At 31.7% G+C, this 27,976-nt stretch overlaps 2 protein-coding genes and 1 long non-coding RNA gene across 3 annotated transcripts in view; 2 read left to right on the top strand and 1 right to left on the bottom strand.

Moving 5' to 3' along the window:
• The window catches only part of sigmar (Tumor necrosis factor alpha-induced protein 8-like protein sigmar), a 34,678-nt gene extending 26,312 nt beyond the window's left edge, over positions 1 to 8,366 (top strand). Inside the window, exons 3-6 of the mRNA XM_088191680.1 lie at positions 5,977 to 6,131; positions 6,205 to 6,342; positions 6,963 to 7,060; positions 7,129 to 8,366. Coding sequence (XP_088047806.1) covers positions 5,979 to 6,131; positions 6,205 to 6,342; positions 6,963 to 7,060; positions 7,129 to 7,306 — 567 coding nt within the window. The 5' untranslated portion in view covers positions 5,977 to 5,978 and the 3' untranslated portion in view covers positions 7,307 to 8,366. The remainder of the gene's footprint in view (positions 1 to 5,976; positions 6,132 to 6,204; positions 6,343 to 6,962; positions 7,061 to 7,128) is intronic.
• Positions 8,367 to 9,723: 1,357 nt separating this feature from the next.
• Positions 9,724 to 27,105, bottom strand: ClpX (Caseinolytic protease chaperone subunit). Its single transcript, XM_088191677.1, has 11 exons — positions 26,931 to 27,105; positions 20,568 to 20,738; positions 20,080 to 20,505; positions 19,655 to 19,843; positions 13,030 to 13,174; positions 12,869 to 12,960; positions 12,612 to 12,796; positions 12,340 to 12,510; positions 10,330 to 10,422; positions 10,123 to 10,251; positions 9,724 to 10,058 (listed from the first exon to the last, which is right to left on the bottom strand). The coding sequence occupies exons 1-11, from the start codon at positions 27,013 to 27,015 to the stop codon at positions 9,882 to 9,884; spliced, it is 1,863 nt and encodes a 620-aa protein (XP_088047803.1). The 5' UTR covers positions 27,016 to 27,105; the 3' UTR covers positions 9,724 to 9,881.
• On the top strand, positions 18,710 to 18,937 carry LOC148232442 (uncharacterized). Its single transcript, XR_015810598.1, has 2 exons — positions 18,710 to 18,785; positions 18,818 to 18,937. It is a non-coding gene; the product is annotated as an uncharacterized LOC148232442 (long non-coding RNA).
• Positions 27,106 to 27,976: the final 871 nt, after the last annotated feature.

Here is a 27,976-nt window from a genome sequence, read left to right as displayed (position 1 = left end):
GAGATAGGTCGCGCATAGTGTCAAATATTTTTATAAGCTGTTATTATAGCTTATGATTAATAAAATATATGTCACTAATAGGTGTTGATTGTACTTACCCTGTTGTAAAACATTGTGTTTACCCTGTCATGTTACAAAATATTATAATTGTGAAATTCTTGGGTGTTCTGGAATTCTGGTTTCAGTAATGTTTTGTTTAGCGAAACCTTTGTTCTTGTAGCTTTGTATATGACAATTGTTGCAACCTCCATAGTTTTCTACTTATAACACAAATTTATATTGTTTAACTTTATCTTTAATATATATATCTATTATTTTACTATAAAAACATTAGCTCCTCGCTAGCTTCACTCAGTCGTGAAGCGAAGTATTTATTTTAAGCATGTAAACAATTTACTTGCGAATGTGTATTATGCATACCGGTCGATAAAGAGGGTATGCGAATATATATAATATTATGCGAAATTGAAAATATTGACACCAAACTGTCTGCGTACAATAACAGGGGTAGACAACCTTGTCGAACACAGCAAGCAGATGCGTGTCATAATATTCGTAACATAACACAAATTGAAAATTATATAACAGTCATTGTCTTATAAAATATTTTATCTTCTACAATAACCAACACAATTTTTTATGTATTATATATAATGTTATCCAGAAACATTCGAATACCATATTTTTGTACGAATCATTGACCCTTTTCCGAGCTATTCCTAGAACACTCCAGCTTTCCCTTTCGCTCGATGTTTTTCTTTTGTATACATACATCTCAATCTTATCCTGTTTTCCTATTTTTCTCAGCCGGAGAGGCAAAAGTGTTCGATGCACTTAGTATTTTTTTCTTTCTGTCTGGACTGTCTGTACGTAACGTATCATTCGTCGAAACAATCGATCTATGAGAACGTAAGATAATTGGCATCGAGCTCACAATTGCTCATTATCCATAATGGAGACGAGGCCTAATTCACACGTTTTTTCGTTGCCGGATTCGAACCGCGCATTCGTCTTCTAATTGGATTGTGAGATAAAGGTAAATGAATGTTGATTTTTTCTAAATTAAAAAAAATCAACGCGTTATCTCTTTATGGTGTTTCTTTTCAGTGCCCTTTGAAACGATATAAATAAAAATAAAAACACACAACGTGCGAAAGTATTATTTATTTTATTGTGTGAATAAAGTCTCATTGTGCTATTTATTTATTATCTTAATATGTGGTCTATATTTGTACTTACATTATACAAGCAATTAAATTATGGTAAAATAAAATTTATAAAAATAATAATTTGAAGGTAATTTTTTTATTTTTCTACTAACCGACGGCACGATTTTATTGATTGTGACGTGGATAAGCAGTGAAATTTCCATTAGAATCCGACAAAAAAATGCATGTCATTTAATGAAATATGTACTATCATAATGAAATGAAAAATGACATCCTTGGTAATAAGTGTATCATTCTTGGTTCATTATCTTGTTATTTAACTCAATTGAGTTAAATGAACGTGTTGCAACTGGCATCTTCTTTTAAGTCATTCGTGATATGAATTGCAATGATTATTTAAATTACGTTTTAGATATAAACTATAGTGTAGTGCCTATATTTATATAAAAAAAAGTTGCGTTGACTTATAAATTCGCAGCAGAACATTCTGTAAAATCATATTGCTATCATATGTAGTGAGATAAATAAACTTTGAGAATTATTTATTTATAGTATTTTTCTTCAATTTAATTGTAAATAAATTGATGTTTTTATTTGGTTCACGCTTATTAAGCAAACTATAGTCGCGTGTCGTTGTAAAAAAAACACCGACATATATTTTATTTAAAATATGATCCAACTCATTAAAAATATATTAATGAATATAACATCTGTTTTTTTAAACTATAACATTAATCTTTTAGAGTACATTACCTTACCGCATTAATATTATTGTTGTTAGCCAACACTTGTATTTGCATTCGTGCGGATTATATGCAAATTCGCTTTTTCGAATTCCCGAGTGCCGAGAAACCTCCAACGGCATTTCCAGATGCCCCGCAATTGGACTCTTGCCATGAATTGCAATTTTCTAGACAGTTATCCCGAACGCTAATGGTTTTCGTGGAATCGTATCTGAATAACTTTTATAAATGACGCGTCTATTTTTAAGTATCGCCTCAAAAGTTAGCGATTTAACTAGCCTTGGCCGTGCCATTATTAAAATAGCAATGTGCCCATTTGTGTAATGCTCATTGGATCGCACCAGTATCAATCCAGACGAAGTCCTTCGTTACGAACGGTTTCGGCGGTTCGCATTCGATTCAGCCGAGCGAGGAGAACCTGTGGCTCGTTCAATTATTCACAACAGACTCGAGTCGCGAGATTGATTTACTGAATTATTCATACAACCCTCGGCGGTCTCATCATAGAGTAAATAGTGTAAAAGATTCACCACTTTCGATTTTCGTTCTACATAAACTACATTATAAAGACGGAATAGCGTAGTCCGTAACGTCTCAGACTAGTAACTGTGAGGTTGCGGGTTCGAGCCCCGGCAGTGGCTGCATTGACATATATTGGTTATAAATTATATTACACATAATAAATTATAATTATTAATATAGATGTCACCGATTCCCAGACTTTCAGTTGTGGGTATTCATTATATATGATTGACTCATTCAGTTGGTATAGATTTACTCCGTTGTAACGCATTGAGCTTATGTCTGTCAGGTTAAAATATTAATAATAAAATAAAGGCGAATTTTTATATGTTTTCATGTAAAGGAAAAAGACATGTGAAACTGTGCGAGATGTTGACAATAATCAATAATAAAAAAATCAACAATAAATAAATAATAATTTTAAAAAATCGTTAATAGAAATAGATGACCTTAAGTAGAGAATAAAAACCCTAGAAGACCAATATTTTCCAGTGAGAAATTAACAAAAAGACCACCACCAATATTTGTGGAAAAAATCATAAATCATAAAATTTTTACAGAACAATTAGATATGACTAAGGGAAAATAATACTATACCCTTAAATCACTTAACAACAATGCGGTCAAAATTATCTGTTTGACTGAAAACAAATACAAAGAAACCATACATGCCCTTACGAATTACCACCACTCATACCATACGTATGAAAACAAACAAAATAGGTCTATTCGAGTTATGGCTAAAGGCCACAAGAGGACATAATAAATGATCTGAACAGAAGAGGATTAAAAATTAAAAAGGCTGATCCTAAACTATCATGGTAGGAGAAGAAACCCCTTGATATGTTTATCCTAACATTTAATTACACTGAAAATGTAGAAAGCATTTACAAAATCACAGATATTCTCAAAACTAAAATTGAAATACAACCAATGAAGATCTCTAAAATGATCTCCCAGTTCAAAAAATGTCAATCTTTTAGACACATCCAAGACTACTGCATTAACCGAAGAAATGACGACCAACCAGCGCAAACTGTAAAGATCACCCTGCAAGCTATCGCTAAAGTTGCAAAAGAATGCAAGCAATACGGAACAAACAAAACAAAAACACAACAGAAGAGTTCGAACAACAAAACAGTAACCAAAATACAGAGAAAGTGGTTGAAAAACCACTTGGATCAACTATACGTCAACATATGAACCATTGAAACGTAATAAAACAAAGAACACCCATAGAAAATCAAACGGAAAACATGTTTAAAGAAATCATGAACAAACTTGAGCGATTGAAAAACCAATATAACAGCATGGATCAGCGATTGAAGAAAATCGAAAATAAACTTAAAAATCACTCATGAATAATCTAACAATAATGGCTTGGAATGTCAACGGATTCATGCGCAAACGCAAGGTAGCAATATAGATATATTTCTTATATCTGAAACACATTCTTAAATGATACATATTCTATCATGCTTATCATTCCAGTAACCGTGAAAAGAGGGGAAGTGGTATCCTAAAATACTAAAAATATTTATCATTATGAAGATATTAAAATTCAAACGTGACGTATTCAAATCACAGTAATAACTATCAATGCAAAGAAATACTCCATTCCAATTGCAAGCATATACTACCCTCGCTTTAATCGCGTTGGAAAGCTACGAAATCGATCACACGTCCCATCCTACAAACACCGCCACTCAAGGATATGCAAGTAAAAAGGATCAAAGAGTACTTAGCTGTCATTTTCACACCCAACCCAGGAGAAGAAAACGAACAACGGCATCGGCGTGCTCTGATGCTTGCGATGGCGAGGGGCGTGAGTGGTTGTGTCATCATGGCGTTGGCAATACAAGCGCCATCCTGGCTATATCAGAAGGTTACGTAGGCAGGTTACCTGTCCTGGTCTTACTTGATCACGTCAGGAGGTCACCACTTTAGCTCCCTCCCACCTGAGGGGCGTTATGGTGACGGATGCCAGGAAACACGGTGGCTTTAATTAGATTTTCGTGTCCATATCACGTCGGTGGGTCGTCACTTTTGCACTGTGACTCTAATGAGTGCAGATTATGAGCAGAATCAGTGAAGATTGCAGACGAGCTCTCCAAAAATAATACAACTGTATGTTGTTCTGACGACTGGTAATTTTTTAGTTCTAACACTACAAAGAAAATTAGTACTCCAGAATGAACGGAATACTCGTCATAGCTCATATACTGATGTAATTCGAAAAGCAGCTACCAAAATCAGTTTATGTCGAACTTTGTTGAATGCTTTTTGAAAATTGGTGAAGACTACATCACCTGGATTTTATAACCGATGGACATTGTCACCGCCTTTAAATTGCATGTGGCTGTGGAACGATGCGGACAAAACCGTGTTGTTGGTCTACTAAATTCTGCTGATATTGATAATGAATATATTTATGAATAATTATATAAAATCGAGATATATTAGGAGTTGCTTTAAAAATGGCCAATGTATTGTATATAACGCATTGGATACTCCGCAGATAAATATGTGCGATTTATGAACCACCCTGTGTATGAAAGAAAACCTGTAATTTAATTATGTAAGCGTTTAGAGTACGGCTCTGGTGCTTGTGCTCCTATTCGTGACTAACCCAACCGACTAACGCATTACGTAACACTTAATTATATAAAATTGTTACGGAATTGCCGAAAAACAATGCGTGGGGTTACGCAGACCCCATCTGCGTATTTTTTGCTTCAATCGAAAGTGTGTTAAGGTGAGTTTCTACTACGACGCAGGCTAATAAGGCAGGAAAACCGATCGCGTCCTTTGTCCTTTTTTAATAATTCAGACGAATAGCGGCGTTGTTTATTTTGGGAAATGGGAAAATCGATAGGGAATTAATTTCACGGCGGAAAATTCGACTGACGAGAGATGGATAGGATTTTAAAAATACGAGACAATCTACCGGGTCTAATTAACAATGCAAATGCGCTATTTGGTTAAGCTCATGCATTATTTAAAACTATCTACATACTTATTTAGTCAGTGTTGGACCGCTATGCCTTTTTTGCCCCCGGTTTGGTAGAATTAGTAAATAAAATAGTATTGTTACACAGAGCCGGTAATTTAATAGTTATGAATAAGGGACGGAAACCCCATTACACATTCGTGCATAATAAAAGTAGTGGTTTGCAAAATAAGGCTCTGGTTCTGGCGAATCATAACCATGCAGCGACGCCTCTAGAAAGTGACATTTGATTGATGGACATCTTTTGCAGCCGAATTGTGCAACGGGATAATGTAGCTTTACAGTACTTTTTGTCGTCCGGTGATATATTGTTTCTATGCATGGAAGGGTTACAACGTGTTATTTATGTGTTACTCTTTTTCCTGGATGTAACGAGGGTTTTTGTGTGGTCCGTTCAGCTACAATATTTTGTCACGTTCATCCTTATTATTGTGGTGGTTACGGTGATTGAATGCGCAAGTTTCAAGAAAACAAAAATAACTGATAAATACGATAATTGGTGATTATAAATTTGTTTGTTTTATTTTTTCAGTCATGACAGAAAACGCGTTCAAAGCTCGTGATATTGGCCTGAGGGCGCAAAAGAAGATCCTGTCTCGCATGACCAACAAGAACGTGGTCAAGGTGTTCATTGATGATAACTCAGCCTCACTTTTGGACAATCTTTACAAACTAGCCAAAATACACGTAAGTGTTACGCTACTATTTTCTCAATGTTTGATTGGTCTTCTATTCTAATACTATGGCTAAATATTTGCAGTCTGGGAACAAAAAAGAAGCTGAAAAACTCATCAAAAACATAATAAAGCTGATCATAAAGCTTGGGGTGCTGTATAGAAACGGACAATTCTCTCAAGAGGAACTGCAAGCCGCCGATAAATTTTGGAATAAATTTCAGGTATGAAGACATTTTTATTTAGATCTGGGTTCGAATCCCATATGAACCCTAATGTTTTTTTTTATTTCTATCGTATCCGGGAGATCAAAATTAGTGATTATTATATAATTATAATTCATAATCATAATCACAAATTAAGTTATCCTAGTTTATTCAAATTTAAAAAAATTAAAGTCGTGCATAGTGACATATATTTATTTTAAGGTGTAATAATAGTTTATAATTAATGAAATATATGTCATTGATTTAATCTTTTAACCTAGTATGACGCATAAAGACGTCGTTATCATATTTCATACATAACGGGTGTGACGTAAAAAGTCGTCATTGAATTTTAGTGTTTTTAACGGATCAATTTGAAAACAATAGCCAGTGCACGTGATGAATTTATAGTATAGTAGTATAAATTTTATTTTTAACGAATTTAAATACTGATTTAAGAAATTTAACTGCCCATTCAGAATCAACTATTTTTAATCACATAATAAAAACTGCCCAGTTTTGAGTTTAAAGATTTTGATTAGTCTGTTGCCTCATAATTTATAAGTTGTTGATTGTGTTGATCCAGTTGTAATGTATGAGATTTATATTAAATAAAATTTGATTTATTATAATTTCAGCTAGCACAAATGGCCATTATATCGTTTTATGAAGTCGACTTCTCATACGACCGACCGTATTTGATGAACGCGTTCAAAGAATCGCATCAGGCTTTACGGTAAGATTGTTTAAAAATTGCCTATATTTTTCTATGAAATATTTGTAATCATTTATTTTTTGGTTTAGATTCATCGTCCAGAAGCATCTTACAGATAAATCTTTAGCGCGGATAGATTGGGTTTTTGGATTCTTCAATAACGCAAAGTTCTTAGACGCTCTATTCAGAAAGGATTCGGAATACAGCGAGACACTCGCAAAATTAGTATCGGATATGCACAAAGCCATGGACAATGGCGATTTGTAGTTATTGAGTATCAACGTGTTGTTGAGGTATATACGAGATTGGGATAACTGAAAATATATATGTTAGCGTTGGCGTTTGTTAGTTCGATGTTGTCGTTGAAATATTTGCACTGATCGTTGATGGTTGAGTCGTAAGAATTCTCAAAATTGAGCATTGGTAAAGAATCCGAACGGATGACCATTTTTTATGTGTTGAATGTAAAAATATGTGTCTTAATAGGGTCTCTCCACTGGCCCTAATCTACATTACAGTCAATGTATTTAATAGCGCTCAAGAGAGGCGCTTTAGGTTTAAGTATTACACTATCGATACTGTTTCAAGTTTTTTTTGTAATTCAAAGTCAAAAAAAAGCACAATTTTAAACACATATTTCAGTACTCATCGTTCATATTAAGTCTACTTTTTATTTAACTGTGATAATTTATATTAAATAGAAATTAAAATTATTATTTGTGGATACTCAGGACGGACCAAAACTGTCGTTTTGATTTGACGTGATTTCATATTTCGATCCGTCCTCGTTTAAAAGTAGAGTTTAGTTATGTAAGTAGATAAGTTATTAAAAAAAACGATTTTTGCAATGCCATATTATTTTTTTAACTACGTAAGATCTATCCACTTGCCTTTGAATGAATGTACATTATGGTGACATATCTTGCCTAAATATTTTACCCTAAAAAACCAAATATTAGATTTTTCATACCAAAAACTAGCTTACATAATTTTTTTACATTCTTGCCGTTTTTGACATATTGTGTATGTACAAACTTTCATTATTATAGTGATTATAATTCTTGTAAATGGCCTTCGACTTATTGTCAATAAAAACCTTTCATACTCTTAATCGACATGGACGCTTAAGCAAAGAATTATGTGTATGAATACATGGTATTTATTATGTATATTTATTATATAAATAGCGTGTAAGCTGAATGTCCAAAAATTAACAATAATTAAATTGTAAATTATATCACGTATATTTAATATCGATTAGATGTTTTAAATAGGTATATTTGTGTAGACAAGTAGAGATGTATACAATACGCACTATTGTTGTAACACGTGTATTTAATTATTATTTAATTTATAATACATATATGTATCAACGGCAGAAAAGAAATGTTTCATTTGCCGGTAAGTATATAAACATATCAGGATTATTTACTTTCGGACCAGTAATTAAATTAAGACAAAAAATTCTTATCTCTCAAACATAATCAAATTGAAATTTTTTAATCTTGTATACACAATTCTTGCCACTTTTGTATCCTATTTTTTATTTAATATGTTTCATATATACTTTTTTTATATTATATATTACATGTTTTTAATGTTGCATTATAATGGAGAAGTAATAAAACAAGTCGTATTCATTATATCAATAACTTTTTATTTTGTATTCACGATCGAAGATCCAAACTTTATAGGAACATAACACTAAAGATTTAACGAAACCTCGACAAGCGATGCATCGCTAAAGTAAAACAATTAATTGTGTGATGAGTGAAACTTTTTTTAAATATCGATTTAATACTTTCTTATTTCAGTATCTCATATGTTTGGTTTCATATATATATATATATATATGCAGGGCCGGCCCGAGGGGCAAGCAGTACAGGCGATCGCCTGGGGCGCCGTGATACCAAATAAAGACGCAATATTCACTTAAAATTATCAAACAATATTGTTAAAAAATATAATCTGATATTATTTTTTTATACACTACTGTGCACTCTTTAGATTATTTTACGCTAAAAAATCGCGGCGAAAATAAAACTATAAACTCTTAAATACCCACAATCGCAAAAGAGTATGGTGTCAAATATAATATTAAATTACTTTAATTTGAATTATATTTTTGCGCTCATGTAATTAATAGGGGGGGGGGGGTGCAAATTTAGTTTTTGCCTGGGGTGCCAAATAACCTAGGACCGGCCCTGTATATATGTAGATGTATATATATATATATTCTAATTTAAATAATAAGATATAATATTACAATAAAACATACATAACCTCAGATGTTAAATATATAATTATCATTTTAAAATAACGATATAAATAAATATATAACATACTTTGAAACGGTCAAAGGATATAAAAATATTGTGTTTCTGTAACATTTTTATTTATTATATACAATAAATATATATTTTGTACCAAGATCTACTAAAAGAGGTATGTATGTGTATGAACCCGCACACCTCTAGATTTATCGTAGTAAAATGATGTCGAATTCAAAATTCACAATGCGTTTGAGAACTCAAAAAATTAATAAAACACTATAATTAAGCATAGAAAAAGAGAAAAACGTCAACAACATATTTGTAAATAACCACAATTTAACTCCTATGTATCACAATACACAGCTCTTGCATGTTCTATAGATATTCTTTTAAAGATTATTAAAACGCCAATTTGGCCCATTATCGATCGACAATCGAACAATTCTATTTTAATAAGTTAACCGAATAACTAAAAAACATATACATATGTTAAAACGATAATTCAACTAACCGTTATTTATGTCACAATCATTATATATATAAATCACAATATTTCATTATGAATTCACCTAATTCTGAACGCGCACTCCCGGCCACGGTTCTTCGTTCTGGACGGGCGCATCCGTCCGACGAGACCCTCGGACGTATTCGGGCCCCCGCGATCCTATGACGCAATCTTCGCTAATGTGAACTGATAATACGTCTGAGCCGGGAATTTCAAACATCGGTTCCAAAAGTATACTTTCCTGAAATCAAATGCTAAATGTTAGTATGGATGTTTCTAAGAATATTAATAAATTTATAATATACCATAATGGCTCTTAGGCCTCTTGCTCCCGTCTTGCGTTCCATTGCAAGATGGGCAATACCGCGAAGAGCTTCCGGACTGAAACTTAAAGCGCATCTATCCATGGAGAAGAGCATTTGATATTGAGGAACCTATTTATATTAATTAATCATTATATTAGTTAAAGCTATGAAAAAAATATTTATTTATAAATATAATAATTTATTTACCAATGCATTCTTGGGTTCAGTGAGTATTCGTACAAGCAGATCTTGGTTTAAACTATGGAAAGGTACTAATACTGGAAAACGTCCGACAAATTCCTGTAAAATTTATTTTTATTAATATTAACTTTTTTTTACCAATATCAATATATCGACTTATGCTACTTCGGTGAGAATTTCCATATAATAATAACATTCTATTCAAACATATTTATGTATTTTATTAAGAGAGAAAAAATTATAAAAAATTAAAATAAAATGATATGAAGCGGACCAAACATTAAAAAGATCAATGTGCAATGCCAGAATGTTAAAGAGCTGGATGGTGACTGTCATAAACGAGTTGACTAGTGCGGATGTCCTGGCTCCAAAGGATTTGATTATGACAGACGTTTCGGAACCCAAAATAATTACTCTAGTACAATTGGGCTGTCAACAGTAGTGCCGGAACAAAAGGGCACAGGACAAAAGAGTGCAGACAAAATAGCACAAATTTTTTTTTATTCACACTGAAACTTGAATAATAAGAATCGATAATTAAAAATATCGTAGAAACAGAAAAAATAAAACGGTTTTTATTTTATTATTATTCCAGTTTTTAATATTTATTTTTCTATCTTAATGTTTTTATTTTTTTATATAAATATGTGTTGCGCCGTTTTACCTTGCGTTATTTTATCAATGCGCCATAACAAAAAGGCGTAGGACAAAAAAGCGCAAAAAAGGCTATTTTAATTGAAAAAATCAATTTATTTTTTATTCACACTTTTTCCAGGACACCAGCGTTTTTTTGACAGGACAACTTAACAGCACCCTTGTTTTGGGACATACAACTTTTTGAGAGAACTTAGCGAATCATATCCTAACGCTCATAAGAGAGGTGCTGGGATACAATAATGAATAATAACAAAACATCCTCATATAAAGGTATCTTAAGAATCTTTTCTGAACTATTCAGTTAAGAGTGATTCCAAATTATAGATTCCGATTCAAGAATGCTACAAACTTAAGTGTAATTGGCTACAGATATAATTGACGGACCGTTCCTCATAACAAAGTCGAGCTATCATTTATGTGTAGAGAACCTCGAAAGTGTATCTGAAATCTAGAGTGAAAATTTCTCTAGCTAAAAAGTTTTCACTGAGATCGAGAAACTGTCATAATATGGCATTTTCTGACATTAAGGCAGGCGGTTGACGGAAGCCCACTTCCACAGAGAATATAAATCGCTCTAAAGAGAAAAAGAGTGCATCAGATCGAATGCATCTAAACAATGTTAAATAATCGGCATTTGTAACTGTCGTATTTAGGTCATTTTTTTTACTTCGCAGCTAATTTTAATGGGAAAATACTAAAAATTTGTTGCCATTTTTAATTTTTCAGAGTTGAAAGTACATATTTTATATAGTAAAAATCATCCAATGGAATTGATCAGATTTTATCTTATGAGCGGCTGGGTAAATAAAGCTAAAAAATGAATGTGGTCTACTACTCTGAAAAGGATGCCCACCTAAGCGACTGAGGTCAGACAATTTTCTTACCTAACCAAAGACAAACTTTGTCGAAGGCTTTTTCAAAATCAGTATATGCGACGTCTACTCGTATTTTTACATCAAGAGAATTCGTTACTGTTTAGGTGAAACACAGGAGGTTAGTGACAGTAGAACGGCGGGACAAAAAGTAATTAAAAATGTAACTATGGAGCAGCAAAAGCTGACAACACTGCGACGTATATAGTTCTTGATGTACAATTTGTCACCCTTTTTATGAATATAGGTGACTTTTGTGAAATAACAATGTCTTCAGAATCAGATAAAAAATACACTTTAAAGCAGATCAAAATGCTCAATTACCTTGTTGGTCAATACTAAGACCAAACACAAGAAAGAAGAAGCGACTGAATAAGATATTTAAAAGTCAAAATTAGCAAAAGCCCATACATTGGATTTTGGCAATTAAAGGGTTAAAAAAAATCATATACATCTGAAAAAAAGAACTTATATAAATTTTTATTACCGGTATCATTCCAAAATCAATTAGATCTCTAGCTTGCACTAGCCGAAGGAAGGCGTCTCGCTCTCGATTTTCTTCTTCGGCCGAAGCACTAGCGCTTTGTTCAGCCAACGCTTGTTGCGAGGCAGCGCGTCTTCCTGGCGAACCTACTACTGGTGCACCGAAACCGAGATACTGTAACGCGACAATCAAAATTACACCTACAAAATTACATGGTACATTTTTAGAAATGTCCCAAAGATTAAACGTATAAAGTGATTAAGCAAATAAAGTACTTTTTCGTTGCTTCGACGAGAAATCAATCGATCCAGACCGTTGAAAGCTCCGCTGGCCACAAACAGTATATTGGTCGTATCCACCTGAACGGTCTCTCCTCGTAACTTACGCGGAGAGTTGCGCTCGGGTACATTCACTATAGTTCCTTCGAGCATTTTCAGCATACCCTGTTGTACACCCTCACCTAAATTAAACATTTAATTTAATGAAAATAATTATAATTATAATAATAAGCAAATATTTTTTTATATATAACCTCCGACATCTCTCAATTGATGAATTCCAGGAACAGCGCCTATTTTGTCGACTTCGTCCAAGAATACGATACCCATCTGAGCACGATCGACGCTAAAAACACATCTCCCTTTAGAGATTGCCTGTTTTAGATAAACAATTTAAATTACATATTTATCTTACTTATAGCTGGCATCTTGCAATAGCTTTGCGATGACAGATTCAATGTCTTCGCCAACGTAACCAGCTTGGGTCAAAGTTGTACAGTCGCAGATGGCAAACGGAACATCTAAGCATTGCGCGATTGTTTGAGCAAGTAGTGTCTTTCCTAATAAAAATTAAGTTATTAGTATCAATTATAATGAACACATAAAGTTATAAATAATATCTTTCCCAATAAGGCTCGTTTTTAGATATTGTATATTTTATTTTAACTCTTTCTCATTAAAATAATTTCTTCAACAGATCATTTTATTGATGATTTATTTTGGAATATATGCAAAGCTAGATATTGCAGTCACTACAATATAATATTGTTTCTTTTTGATTTTTATCATTAATCTCTTTCCACGAACAACCAATCACACATTTCCATGTAGTTTTATATTTTTTCTAAGAGGGATTAAATTGATAAAAAGTATTTTAAATAATCACAATGGCCTGACACAATGTGAAAGATCTGGTCATTTTTTTATATTAGTAATTATGAATTATTAGTAATAGAAATTTTTGAAAACTATCGATTAAATAAGTATTATGATATTTACATTTATATAATATTTATTTTTCTTATAAACGGGATAAAAAGTAAGTTTGAATATAAATTCGACAGAAGATAAATTGCAATGACTAATTAGCAATTGATACATTTTTATGATTGATTATGTCTTAAGGTAGAAAGTATATATTTCATTAATTTAAAACTAAGTTTTAGATATTAATTTACATTTTAGATACAAACTGAAAAAAAATAATGAGCAACTTTTATATGGGACACGGTCAATTGGGCGACGGCGATTGGGCGACGGTCAAATGGGCGATTCAAAATGGGCGACGGACAAATGGGCGATGGTCTTTTGGGCGACGGTCTTTTGGGCGATAGAATAATAATGCATTACAAATAAATGTGATGTAAATCATGATCTTATAATTAATTAAATAATTAACATAATTTAATACATATTAAAAAAAATATATATATGTATATTATATATATACGTACATACGAAAATATAAGTAATATTTTTTAGAATATAATTAAAAGATGAAAACATTATTTGGTCTAAACAAAATATAATATACCTACATAAGATATAGTATGTATATATTTACTTATCATTTGTGCTTATTTAATCATAAAAAATTAAACAGTGATTTTTTTTATTCAAGAATTTTAGAGAGTTATCCGATATCATAAAACACTTAAAACACACGGCTTAAGTCGGTAATTTTATTATAAGTATACTACCTTATAAATGTTTATAGTGGGCCCTTACGCGATTTTTTTTTTATGTTTTGAGTCTTGGAAACTACTCTGAGAACAAACCTTTGGAATTTCCAAAAATCGCATATTTTACAGTTATCTATTTTAAATTAGATAGGATAGTTATATATAAATATAATAACACAGAACTAACGCTGATAAGTGTTTATCGTGGATTTTGCCCTTTACGCGATTTTTTTATGTTTTGAGACTTATAAATTACTGTGAGAACAATCTTTTGGAATTTCCAAAAATCGCATATTTTACCGTTATCTATTTTAAACTGAATAGGGTAGTTATATATATAAATATTATAACTTAGAACTAGCGCTGATAAATGTTTATCGTGGGTTTTGCTCTTAACGGGAATTTTTTTTATGTTTTGCGCCTTGGAAATTAGTGTGAGAATAAACTTTGCGAATTCACAAAAATCGCATATTTTACAGTTATCTATTTAAAACTAGATAGGGTAGTTATATATATAAATATAAAAACCCATAACTAGCGCTCAGTATACTTTTGAATTTTGACTGAAAATGTTCGCACGTCTTTGAAAATTATTTTTGTCGTGGTTTTAAAACACTTTGTCACAGTGTCATTGTGTTTTTGGTAAAAAGAAAATAAGTATGTGTCTTTTTATTCACATGTGGGTTATATTTTATGTGCTATTTATAGATAATTGGTTTTTATAGATCATTGTTGAGAACGACTAATTTGAGTTACCACAGTTTATATTCTTCATAAATGGATAATTCAGGCATATTAAGTCAAAAAGACAAGGAAAAATATGATTGGAATGGATATCTTTATAAAAAGAACAGACCAAAGAATTTTTATAAAAGTTTTGAGGTACAATAGAAAAAATATCATAAAATATTTACATGGTATTGTATATAATTATAATATGAGTTAATAATTTGAAAATAAAATTGTTTTTAGCATTTAATATACTTTTTCATTTTAATGTATGTTTTATTAATATTTACAATAAAGCAAAGCGTGCAAGTTTTTTCTGTCGCCCATATGACCATCGCCCAAATAACCATCGCCCAATTGACCGTCGCCCAATTGACCGGAATCGCCCATTTGTCCGTCGCCCAATTGTCGCGTACCGCTTTTATATTTATATCAACATATATTTACTTTACCAACTATTGGAATGTGAGTGGAACAGGTGAAACGATTAGTACAGAAGGCGAAGAAACAATAAAGATTGAAACGGATTAATATCCCATTAGATCCACAGAGCAATTCCAACTAGTCGAATTTCGCAATTGTTAAGGGGAGGTACCGCGGGGGACAAACCTGGAGCTTTGCAAGCAACTGTCTTCAGCCAAGCTGTTCCGTAACCATAAAATTAATCAGTAAATAAATATAATGTCTCATTGCCTTCCATCAGCAAAAATTCATCAAAAAATTATATTAACACTTTACCGACCGGCAGTTTCACTACCAGACTTACGCTAAATACCGGCACCTTTTCGCAAATCTTCGCGAATTTTACCTTTTTTATTTAAATTTATGTATTTTTCGATACGGTCCGAATATTTAGTTGAATTTTTCTAAACATGTTAAAAATGTATCAATGCATCAATTTAAGTCATTATTAGGTGGTTCTCAACATGTGGATCGCCGGAAATAAAAATTAATTATTACATTTCCTTATTATTAGATTTTTAAAATGATTATCTTGATTTTAAAATTATAAAAATGAATAACCTAGAAATTTAAATAAAAATAATTTAAATTGAGTCATCCAGCGGTTCTCAAACTTTTTCAAATTTAAAAAAAGTTTTTTCAAGCACACTTTTTTTTCGTATTGTGATATTTTGTGCAAATGATTATCTACAAAAATGAGAAATGACATTTTTACTAATATGAGTTTACTGATTTATAATTCAATTGCAATAAAATATTCACTCACCATTGTAATTCGCTTCATCGTAATGCGAAATCTTCCAGGCACATACACAGATATTGTACATTGTCTTTCACGTGTAAATCACTTTTCACAATAACTATTTATATAATGCAAGTTTAAAGTGCACTCACCATTATAAATTTCTCCACACTAATACGAAATTTTTCAGGTAGACACTTTATTATTATTCAATGTCTTTCCCTTGTAATTCACTTTTCACAATATTTAATTCTAAAATAATACCAATACGAATTATCAAAAAAATAAAATTCAAAATTCACAAACGTTATTTTTATTATTTACCTAGTAATGTTTCTTCAAATGATACGAGGAGAAACATTCACCAACATGTAAAGCTACTTTACATTCTTTGCACATGTAAAGAGAATCTTTTCTTATTTTATGTGCGATACAAACTATGCATCTTCTTCTTTTACACTCATTAGTAGATGATATCCTGACTAATTGGTGTTGTTTTAAACTGCCTGAAAGCCTTTGAAATGAGGGAGCAGTGGCGAATGTGGATGTCTGTTGTGAATTTTCAGACATTTCTGAAATTGTTGGTGTTTCTGTTTCTGGTGTTTTTTCCTCCATCCAATATTTTGCTATTTTCATTAAATAATCATAAAACTTTATATTGCTGTTTGAATTTACACTTCTATACACTGTAAATGCATTGAATAATGCACAGTTAAATAAATACATGGCCACTTTTTTCGTCCATTTTTTAGTTTTACGATATATTGGATAGTACGAAAGGTATTGATCAGCCCGATCTACTCCCTTCATGTATTTATTGTAATCAATTATACAAATTGTTTTTTTTTATACGCAGCCCAGTTCTTCTGTCAGTTTTTTCAGTGTTTACAATATTTGTATTATGGATTGTTGATATCATTCGAATATCTCTACTCTTTACTGTTTTCCACAATTGTAATAAAATTTCCCCGTTTCGCTTACATTTACTTTCAAATATTCGTAGTTTAGCCTTTTTTAGAATATCCGGTAAGCCCCGATTTTTTCGTATAGTGCCACATATTCTTATTTTTTTCTTGTATAATATTTTTGCCATCTCAACACTATTATAAAAGTTATCCATATATAAATGGTGCCATTTATTAGTACTAGTTGAGGTTAAATCTAAAACGGAATCTTTTAAACAAGTCCCAGGTCCTGAATAAATTTTAAATTTTGATATGTATCCCGACTTAGATTCACAAAGCATTCTAATTAAAATTCCGTATTTGGTTAGTTTACTCGGATTATATACGCGAAAGTTTAATCGCCCTCGCCATGGAATCATCCCTTCATCTAAAGATAAATTTTGATTAGGTTTATACAAATTTTCAAATCTTTCAGAAAAATAGTCTATAATTTTTTTAACTTTAAATAGTCGTCCAGAGTTCAAAGGTACATTTTCGTTATTTGAAAAATGCATGAAACGTAGTATTTGGTAAAATCTATTGCGGGTCATTGTTTTTGAAAATATTGGTGTTTCTATAAGCGGATTAGTTGTCCAATAAAGATGTAAAGAGCCCTTTTTCATAAGACCCATAATCAAAACTAACGCGAACCACTTTTTTAACTCTGGAACGGTGACATCCATCCATTTTTTAGTTTTAACTTCTTGTTTGTACTTATTCCAAGTTTGAGCACGGTATCTATTTGTTTCTTCTGCAATAATGCTGAACAGGTCATCACCGATAAATTTTTCGGCGATTTCTTCAGGGCGCGTGATATCAACATCAAAAGTTGCCTAGGTGTATCAGTTTCACACCAATCTAATGGAATATCATCATCCTCAGTATCTTCTTCATCGCTAATAGGCATCATTCGAACTTGTATCACTATCACTAAAGTTTTCGTTATCACTGGGAATATTTGAATCATTGTCCGCGTAATTTTTCTCTACAAAACTATCTTCTGCCATTTATTTATTTGGGTTATAATTATATTTAAATAAAAACTATATTTTTAACACTGTTATATAAAATACACTGTATTTATATTTTTATAGACACTATATTTTATAAAGAGGCGTAAGCGTAATATTTTTAAAGAATCACTGCAGCACAAAGTTCCTTTTATTTATTTTATTTTTTTATTATTTTTAGAATATTCACTCGAGCACACGAAAACAAGATGCGATTTACACGACAGCGTTAGCTAAACTGAATTATTATTAATATTTTTTTAAGTGCATCATATTATTTCTTATCTCAAAAGAAATTCCCAATTTCAAAAAGAGAGTCACTTCTGAGAATCACTTCCAGTAAATCGGTGCTATCTCGTGATAGATAAAATTTACTCAATAAAATAAACGGTCGAAATTTCCAAATTACAGGACAGAAAAAATACGATATAATCTCGCTAATCTGTCAATTTTGAAATTCGGGAAACCGGTACTATCTAATAGATTAACTCACAAAAAATGTTAGTGTACTTAAAAAAATGCAAAGTAGAAAGAATTTACAAAATATATTTGATATAAATATATATTTTTTAAATGGATTTTCGAATTTGTATAGATAAACAGTACCTGATTATATTATAAGACACAAGTAAAGAAATACAAAGGCAGCTCAATTATGTTTGAACTATATCTTTATTATATATGATTTTGTTGTTAATTTTTACTGATAACACTGGGAAGATATTTTGCATACTTGCAAAACAAAAATACCGTCGAGAATATTTGGGAGCATTTGAAGAAGAGATTGATAAAATCGAAATAACCACTAAAAGAGAGCTAATCGAGAAGGTGATTCGGGAATAGAATCATACTTTGAACCTTCAAAAATTAAACAACGTTTATAAAGTAAATTCAGGCACTTATTTAATCTAAAGAAGGACATACAAAATATTTTAAATATAGTCCCAAATTGCATAGTGAAAAATATTTTTATTTTTGTTTTGAATTAAAAAAATAGAATTTATGACTTCTCACAACTAAATTAGTTCTTTTTCAATAACTAATGCTATAAAAAATAATAAAATTACAAAAAAACGAATTTCTGCTTTAAAAATTATAATATATAAACAAATTATAATATATAGACAAACGTGTCTAATAATAAGGCCAGGCACAGTAATTAAATATTTTTTTTCAATATCAAATGAAACTTCATACTAATATTTAATTTTTTTCAAAAAAAAATCTTAAAAAATCTCTAAGCATATATTTTTAATTTGATAACGAAATCATAGCTACCGCTCACTCCATATGGCGTGCGCGGTATTTAACGTTCGGCAGGCTCGCACTCCATATGGCGTGAGCGGTCGGTAAAGTGTTAAAATAAAAATATTTCAGGTCGTTCTATGAAAGAAAACTTTCGTTGAATTTATACCATTTTTGTACTTAAAAGATACGAAAACAAAAAAATTATATTGTTTAAAATATTTACCACAGCCAGTTGGTCCAAGCAAGAGTATATTACTCTTCTCTAGTCGTAGATCGTGACTAGCTCTGTCTAATATGTCAGACCCCAAATGACTCCCAGTCGGCGACGAGCTCGTCGGACTCGGTGAGCTTCCCAGAGACGTGCCAGAGGAGCTGATAGGACCGTGTCCGATGCCAGTGATGTGCAACAAGTCTGAATTAAAAAAAAACATATGAAACAAAAATAATTTTTAAAATAAAAATTTTAGTTTTTAAGCGAAAGTATAACGGGTTAATTCAATACATGAGAAAACTGGTTAAACTCGCCGTTTTATCGAATACTTTTAAATTAAAATGTACGAGCAACCAGTTTTTTTGGCTTACTTTATTAAGGATTAAAATATTTAAATTTAAAAGTGAAAAAGTTTCATAGCAACTTTTTACACATACCTCTATGAGTGAACGAATGAGTTTGATCAGCATGTGGAGACTGCGGCGAAACCACCGGTGGAGGAATGTTGTTGTATATCCTTTTATAATGATTGTAAACTGCCACCGACAACACTTTTTTGGCGTACTCTTGTCCGACAACGTGTTTGTTCAGATATTCGAATATCTTCTTGGGCGGCGGTGGAGGCTTCCTGAAGAATCCGTTCTTACTCTCGCCGTTCTCTTTGAGGCTCTTCTTCGTATCGACCTCGCTCAGCACGACAAAGAAGTGATGACACTTGTCGCATTTGACAAAACGCGTCGAGCTGACGAACGTCTCTACGTGGGTGCACGGATCTCCGCACTTTGGACAGCACAGGGTTGACTTTTTGCCGTTACCGTTTCCGGTCGAGCTTCCAGAGCCGCTCGGGTTCGACGGTGGTGAGCCTTTGTATTGAAAAAAAAACATTATATTTGTTGAACAACTATAATTATTCAAGTGAAAATACCTGATGATGAGCCACTAGCTGCATCCGACGATTGATCTCCCGATGAGAAGTCACTGCTTTTACATCCTATGGCAGGAGTCGGTAACGAGTATGAAACAGGATTCCATACGGCTGATAAAATGTTGCCATTGCCGGTATTACACACCGACGCCGATGTTGCAAACGTCGTAACTGAAAGATTGAATATATTTTAAAATTAAAACATTGCATTTAGTAAGAATACTTTTTTTAAGCAATGTGCATACATATGTCAGTTTTGCAATTGCGACTTTACGAGCATTCAACATATGAATGTTACATACGACTCAACAGGCAACAAATCACCTTGCATGTATCAATGCCAATCTTGTTGAGAAAAATGGGTTAATTAGGATGCTTTATGCAACTTTGTTTATTTATATACAATAAAAATTAATGTATGCGATTAAATCAACATATTTTTTTTGAATATTCAGATGATCTCCTTCAACTTTAAATTTATTTTTATTACCATAAGAATAATTTATTTCAATGATATACATATATTAAACAGTTTTTGCTCTCCTGTAAGATATGCAATATGTGATATCTTTAATTTTTAAAATAAGGTCTTTGTCATTGTTGTATTTTTAAAATAAGGTCTTAAATTGCGTCTCATGTGAAGTTTGTTTCTAAATCTAGTAACTCAATCGATCGAAATAATTCAAGATAACAAACGACACAATGAGCTTCGATTGAGTAATTACAATTGGAAAACTGCGAAATGAAAAAGGTTTCGCAACGCTGCTTGCCATTATTTTCGCGTCTCAAGGGACGTGATGGTATGAAGTTAGATAATTTCATTTCGGAATGCAAATTTTGACAACGCATGCGTAACTAACAGCCACTCGGCGAGTTTTTTAATATGCGATTTCGTTTGGTGGCTCTCAAATGTGACACAACGCAGAAAATCTGCAACATTTGCAAGTCAGTGAAGAACTTGTTTCGAAAATTACGAGAGAAACTGAAACAAGGCGTGATTTTATTACACAGACATTTTATTATTATTTAAAAACTTAATCAAACGCACATATTTCAATGACATTTTAGGATAATGTTCAAAATATATCATCACTACAATGAGTACTGCTTTCAATCATCGGTCAATCACATTAACGTTTTTTCTTATTTTAACGAAAATTAGATAAAGAACTTGTGTGAGATATCTATGAATATTTTTAATAAAATTTTACAGTTGTCATGACATATCCATAAAACAGCAATAACAACCTTCAAAAAAATTATATTATTAAATATTTTTGAACTTGATTCGTGTTCATGCCTATTCATGTTTATAAATGTTTTAATATTTTTTTAATTTACATGACCGTCCTATATTTTTATTCTAATCATTTGATATTAATTCTAACCTTAATATTATGAGAAGGCTGTTGATAAAATTCTGACCCAAAATTGATTTAAAATTTGACTATTTAATTTGTTACTTTTGTTATTCAAGTTTATACGAATTTTTTTTTTGAATAGTTGAAACAAGATGGGAGATCAGACTGGCTAACGAACTTAGTTGAGATATTCACAAGGTCTATTTTTTAGATTTTTTATGTCGATCTGATTAAAACTACCGCAATAATCGTATCCTCTCTCCAGTAAGTCTTTCTGCAATATGTAGTATGTATTTTTTAAGAAACTATAATTTATTTAAATTTTTTATATTAAAAAAAATTGAACAATTTTAAATTATGATTAAAAAATAAGTAAAACGTCTGCCACTCATGCATGAAACATTGATTTTCAGCGGCCTTTATATTGATGGCCTCCTATTGGTTCCAATTTAAAATGAATTCAATGAATGAATAGACTTAAATTGGACGCGTCGACTTGATCATATTCGTTTATATTTCAACTCAATTAATTAAATTTTCGCAAAAATGAAAAATTGCACTACATGTTTTTTCTTCGTTTTCTTTTCCATCTAAACGCGAAGTTTATCGTGCATACGCGGAAGAGGCTAATCGAAATCGAAAGCGAGTCAAAGTCAGTCATGTATGATGCGCAGAATCGCGCATGCGCGGACTTACGATCGTAATCGGATTACTGATTTTGCGCAATCGAATCGCCGAAATTTGGATCATATAATAATTTATTGTGCAATCGATTTCGCTGAATATTTGACGGGCGAGACAAGGGCGGACCGAGTCGCCTTAGGGCCAAATAATGCTGTGTGGCAACCGTGAAAAAAGAACTGCATATTATTATGACGAAATTCGGTGTCAGCGTAAATGCTTGGCCGAGAGCCCGATCGGTTTATTTCCATAGGATTCGCTATAGCAATACAGCTACGTCACCTCGCACGAGCGCGAAACAGTTGACGTTTGCGACGCATGTAAACACGGGAGGGAAAAATATTGTCAATTCGCAAACGCGAGCGACTCGATTGTTATTAGGGTCAATGGCGTTACGACCGAGCGATGCCTTTTTCGCATTACCGCGAACCGGTCCGGCGACGAGTTACTTTTTATTTCATTCGTTTCATTGCCATAATATGATAATCGAGCCTCTTCTTCTTCTTCATTGACATACCAAATAATTTTAGGATTCTATATTATAGACGCGCATATAACGATCTGAGATTTGGACGGATTAGGGCAACTTGAAAATTCGTCTTTCAAATGAAGCTAAACAAAGGACAGTCAATGTCTATACAAGTGCAAGTGTTAAGAACCGGGAGGAAGCATTGATTGGACGAATGACTTGTAAATGTGATACATTTCGTGGTTGTATCTTGTGATTAGCAATCACGTTACAATTGTTTTAAATGTCAAACTGATATATTCTTATTACACGGTTGATAAAGACAAACGCTTATCTGACTAGATTCTTGTGGTTGACCACACAGAAATTTACAATTGGATCATCATTTGTTAATATTTATAGTGTTCATTTAATTAGTTAATAAGGCTGAAGTTAATGCTGATAGTCTTTAAAATAAATTAAAAGTTCTAGTATTTAAAAATAAAATTGATATTTTTTTTAAAATTACTAAGACAAAACAAAATAAAATTTTATTTTTTGCCGTAAAAGTAAGATAAATATCAAAAATAAATTACGTACTTTTAAATATTTAATACATGTTAGTTAGTAGCCAACATGGTTTGCCCACAACTTAGTAATTATAAATATAAAATATCGACACTCTTACCGAACACTTTAAACGAGGAAAAATATTAACAATTGATAAGTAATGTAGATATTAATAATATGGATAAACCAACATAAAATAAATAATTAAAAATATTAATTTTAAATTCGATGTTTTCAATACGAATACTTATACACTAAAATTAGTTAATCGGGTAAGGTATGAAAAGCAGCAAATCATATTAGTACTATATAAATGCATCTTGATAGATCGCTTCAAAAATGTTTATTTAGCGGATATATTCACAAAACTTATTGTTTCTCTTACGCTATAGGAAAAAAATAGAAATATTTTTACCACAAATAAAATACATGGATGTTTTTCACGAACTTCCAAATAAAAAATAAATAATTTATCGCCTAAAAACATCGTTTCTAGAATAAAAGATAACAATAATCATTTCAATATTAACGATAAGCAAGAAGATCTTATCATTTCAGGATATTTAACCTCAACGAAGTTTCATTAAACTACTTTCGGTTTGACGTAACAGAAGAATATTCGAATTTATCAAAAAGTCAAGGTTTACTACCTTCTTGTACAACTTACTTGTGTGAAAGAGGATTTTCGTTCACACAGTAACAAAAACAAAATATGTAACAAGTCATATGCTAATCCCAATATCAGTTGTCCACAAGTAAAAGTTAAAAAAAATATAAAATAAAACGTATCTTTTATTTGTTAACATGTTGAAAACCACTGATAATAAATAAATTACACATGGCAATAATGTTGACGATATTCGAGCTTCTTATTCGTTTCAGTCCTACTAATAGTTAGCGCGCTTTTAAAACTGTAGCAGAAATATATGAATGCAAATGATAAAATAACTACTTCTGTATAAATCAGGGAACATTTTGAATCAGATGTTAGCCTGTGTCGCAGAACGAGTCGACCTAAATTTTATCAAAAAATTTCATAGCGATCCTTTTTAACTTTCGCCTTACTGTGATGTACACCTAGTGTACATGAACCGAATATTATGATATATTATAGCCAAACAAAATGTGTGGTCGAAACTGAAAATTAATAATAAAAATGCCCAGATTAAAAATCGAAGTATATATTTCATAGAGCTTAGGGTAATTATTGATGGCAATAAATTAAATTTAAATCAACTTTGTGTCAGAATAAAAACTAAATATCGGTTAGAATTTTATTAAAAAGCCTGGTCATAATTATATTATTCAGGGTAAAATAAAAATAAATAGGATAAGTAATAAATTATTTATTTTAAAAATATCATATAAAACGTTGGACATGTTAGGTGCGAGCGAGCGAGCTTTAGTCATTGAACATTGAACACCCCATGAATAAACTCAACGAATATATTTAATTGTATGCATGACGCGAAGGTATTCAGGGCGACGAACGAAGCGGGAGAGCATGCTTGGCTTGTTGTGTTGACATTTGACAATGTTGCGAGGCCAACCAAACAAGTTGGCTTTAAAACATATTGATAATGACCATGTATTATAATGCTGATCATCTGTCAACATAAAACTGACCCTGAGGTTAAAATACAGATCATGTAATAATAATACTAGCTATTCTTTATAAATACTGACCTATGGACTGTAATAAATACTGAACAGAATAAATATTGACTGAAAAAATCATTCTTACCATTTAATATAAATTCTGACCATCTAATTTTTTTATTTTGACCTTTTAATGTGAATTCTGACCACAGCTGTATTAAAATTCTGACCCGAAAAATACGAGCTCTTGTTAATTAGCAGAGCGCAACGCTTAAAAACCACCGATTTTTGACAGTTGTGAAGCATCCATTTGCTGTGTAAGCCAAAACATACTCAATGAATAATGGTTAATTTCTTTAGTTAGGTTTTGGTTTAAACATAATAAATTGAGAAACGCGCGAATTCTATGGTTACACACACCCACACCCACACACACACACCACGGTAGTGTCACGCAGTAGGGGTGTAAAACCGGTGGTTTTTGAGCGTCGCACCGCGTTGCTCCCCGCTAATTACAAGTACGGAGCTTAGCACGGAATTAGCAAAAGTGATGATTCCATGCTAATCTCTGTGCATAGAATCAAAAAAGTAAAAGAAGGAAAAATAGTGAGAATGAATATTTTAATAATTTTCGTATTTTTTATATTATTAATTATTACACAATTTGCCATGTACACCAAGTGTTCATGCGTTGTAAGTGAAAAGGTTAAAGAAAACTATTTTATCAGCAAAATGTTATCATGAATATTTGTATCTTAAAATTTGGCGCTGCGCGATAAAATTAACTTCGCAAAATCGTATTGACAATTTCGGTTAAAAGGGTTGGATATCACTGATCTTAACGTTTTTATCGATGTTGATGGCCAAGGTTAAATTAAAAAAAATATTTTTTATATGGCAATATTGTCGACTATACTTCTACGTTTCAATTTTGACATAAAGATATAATTTCGCGACCATTAAAAAATAGAATAATCAATTTTGAAAGAAATCAAATAATTAAAATTTTGTTTCGATTTTGACATAAGATATTATTGTATGTGTCCATATTGTTACACTTTTTAAATATAAAATACTAAATGTCAAAAAACTAGGTCATTAGAGTTAATGCTGATGTCAAATGAATTAATAAACATTATACAAATACGTACGTATTGTATAAAATAAATACATATTAAATTAACAACCATGTTTCGCAAGTTTAACGCGAAGGATTAAAAACGTTGGAATATTAGCATTTTTTATTTTCAACGGTTGGTCACGTATGTATGTATATTTTTATAGATAAATAAGCAGAAAAGTCAATGTTATCTAAAGTTAAGCACACAATGACAACGCCTTAATTAAAAATGTATCACAACACTGTTTGTTATGTCATCCAGCATCATTTTGCTATAAAAATATAATCGACGTTTAGGTAAAATGGAATTTATGACGCAGTATAAGCGTGTTTTTTTACAAGATTAAATTATACCATTATTTTATATATAATCAGTATCAATTAAAACACGACGCTGAGTCAGTATAGATAATATTGGTGTAAACAGATGAGAAGCGCTCGATAAGCAGAATTAAACTTTTCATATAGATGTTATGTCGCTTTTGGAGGCTCGGAGATGAGGGGCGCGTATTTCGTGGATATTCGGAAGACGAGTCGCAAGTCGCGACATATGCGAGGGCAGAGTCGGAGGTTATGAAGTGTACCTGCGGAGGACGGGCGCCCCCTGGGCCTGCCAAGGCGCAGCAGCAGTCTGGCGCCTCCGGCCGCGGCGGTTGCCGTGGCGCTCATCTCCGCTACTCGCTGACACTCTGACACTTAGCGCCCTGACACGAGCCACAACACACAGCCCCCTCGTCAGCGACAACCGCTGATAGAGATGTTCCAGTGACCGCGCAAAACGCTCTAGCGAGCTTACCTGTTATCTTCGTTACATCGAGTCACTTTCTTACGTCATCATTTTGCATATTGCGAAACGGAATAAAAATTTCAAATTCGAAAACATTTTCTCGTCTAATATGGAAATAATTTTACCTCTTGAATTTATAAAAACAAACGAACATATATTTTACATTCGTTTCTATATTTTTTTATTGTTGCTAAGCATGGTTATAAACCAAGTATAAATTAAATACGAATCATCTTATATTTATACTCTAAATGTCTAAATCATCTTAAAATTCAATAACTAGGTATGAAAGCAATGAGAGTATAAATATGAATTTTGTTATAAAAATTGATGAATATATATATATATATATATATATATTTAATTTACTTAAGTCATAATAAAAATATTAGTTTTAGTACATTGAAAATACATTTTATAAATATAATTTTTCATATAATATTCTTCTCAAAAATTTAGTAATAAAACAGCATAACACATTATTCATTATTGTATATAATCATTAAAAAAACACTATAAAATTCGCATTTAATAAAAGGATTTAATTATTATTAAAAACAGTAGATGATATTATTATAACTTATTATTATTTTATAAAGTTTCTTATTCTTACCCGTCACGGCCAAGGCGTCAGTGCATAAACGCCCCTCTTGCACGACGCATCCAACACATCGATATTTTCGGAGGTAGCTAATTTTTATTTTATTTTTAAACTATTTTATGGTATAATTATTGTTTATGTTATGACCATCGTGATGCATTGGATAAACTTGTTAAGTCACAATGGCCAGATTTGTAATAAAAAATAAAATAAATGTTATAAAAGTTAATTTCAAGTCTGTT

The sequence above is a fragment of the Plectrocnemia conspersa genome, unplaced genomic scaffold (genome assembly GCF_051122295.1).
Source record: "Plectrocnemia conspersa isolate PC_06_02 unplaced genomic scaffold, ASM5112229v1 ptg000009l, whole genome shotgun sequence".
Taxonomy (NCBI): Eukaryota; Metazoa; Arthropoda; class Insecta; order Trichoptera; family Polycentropodidae; genus Plectrocnemia; species Plectrocnemia conspersa.
This window is presented reverse-complemented; position numbering and strand designations above follow the sequence as displayed.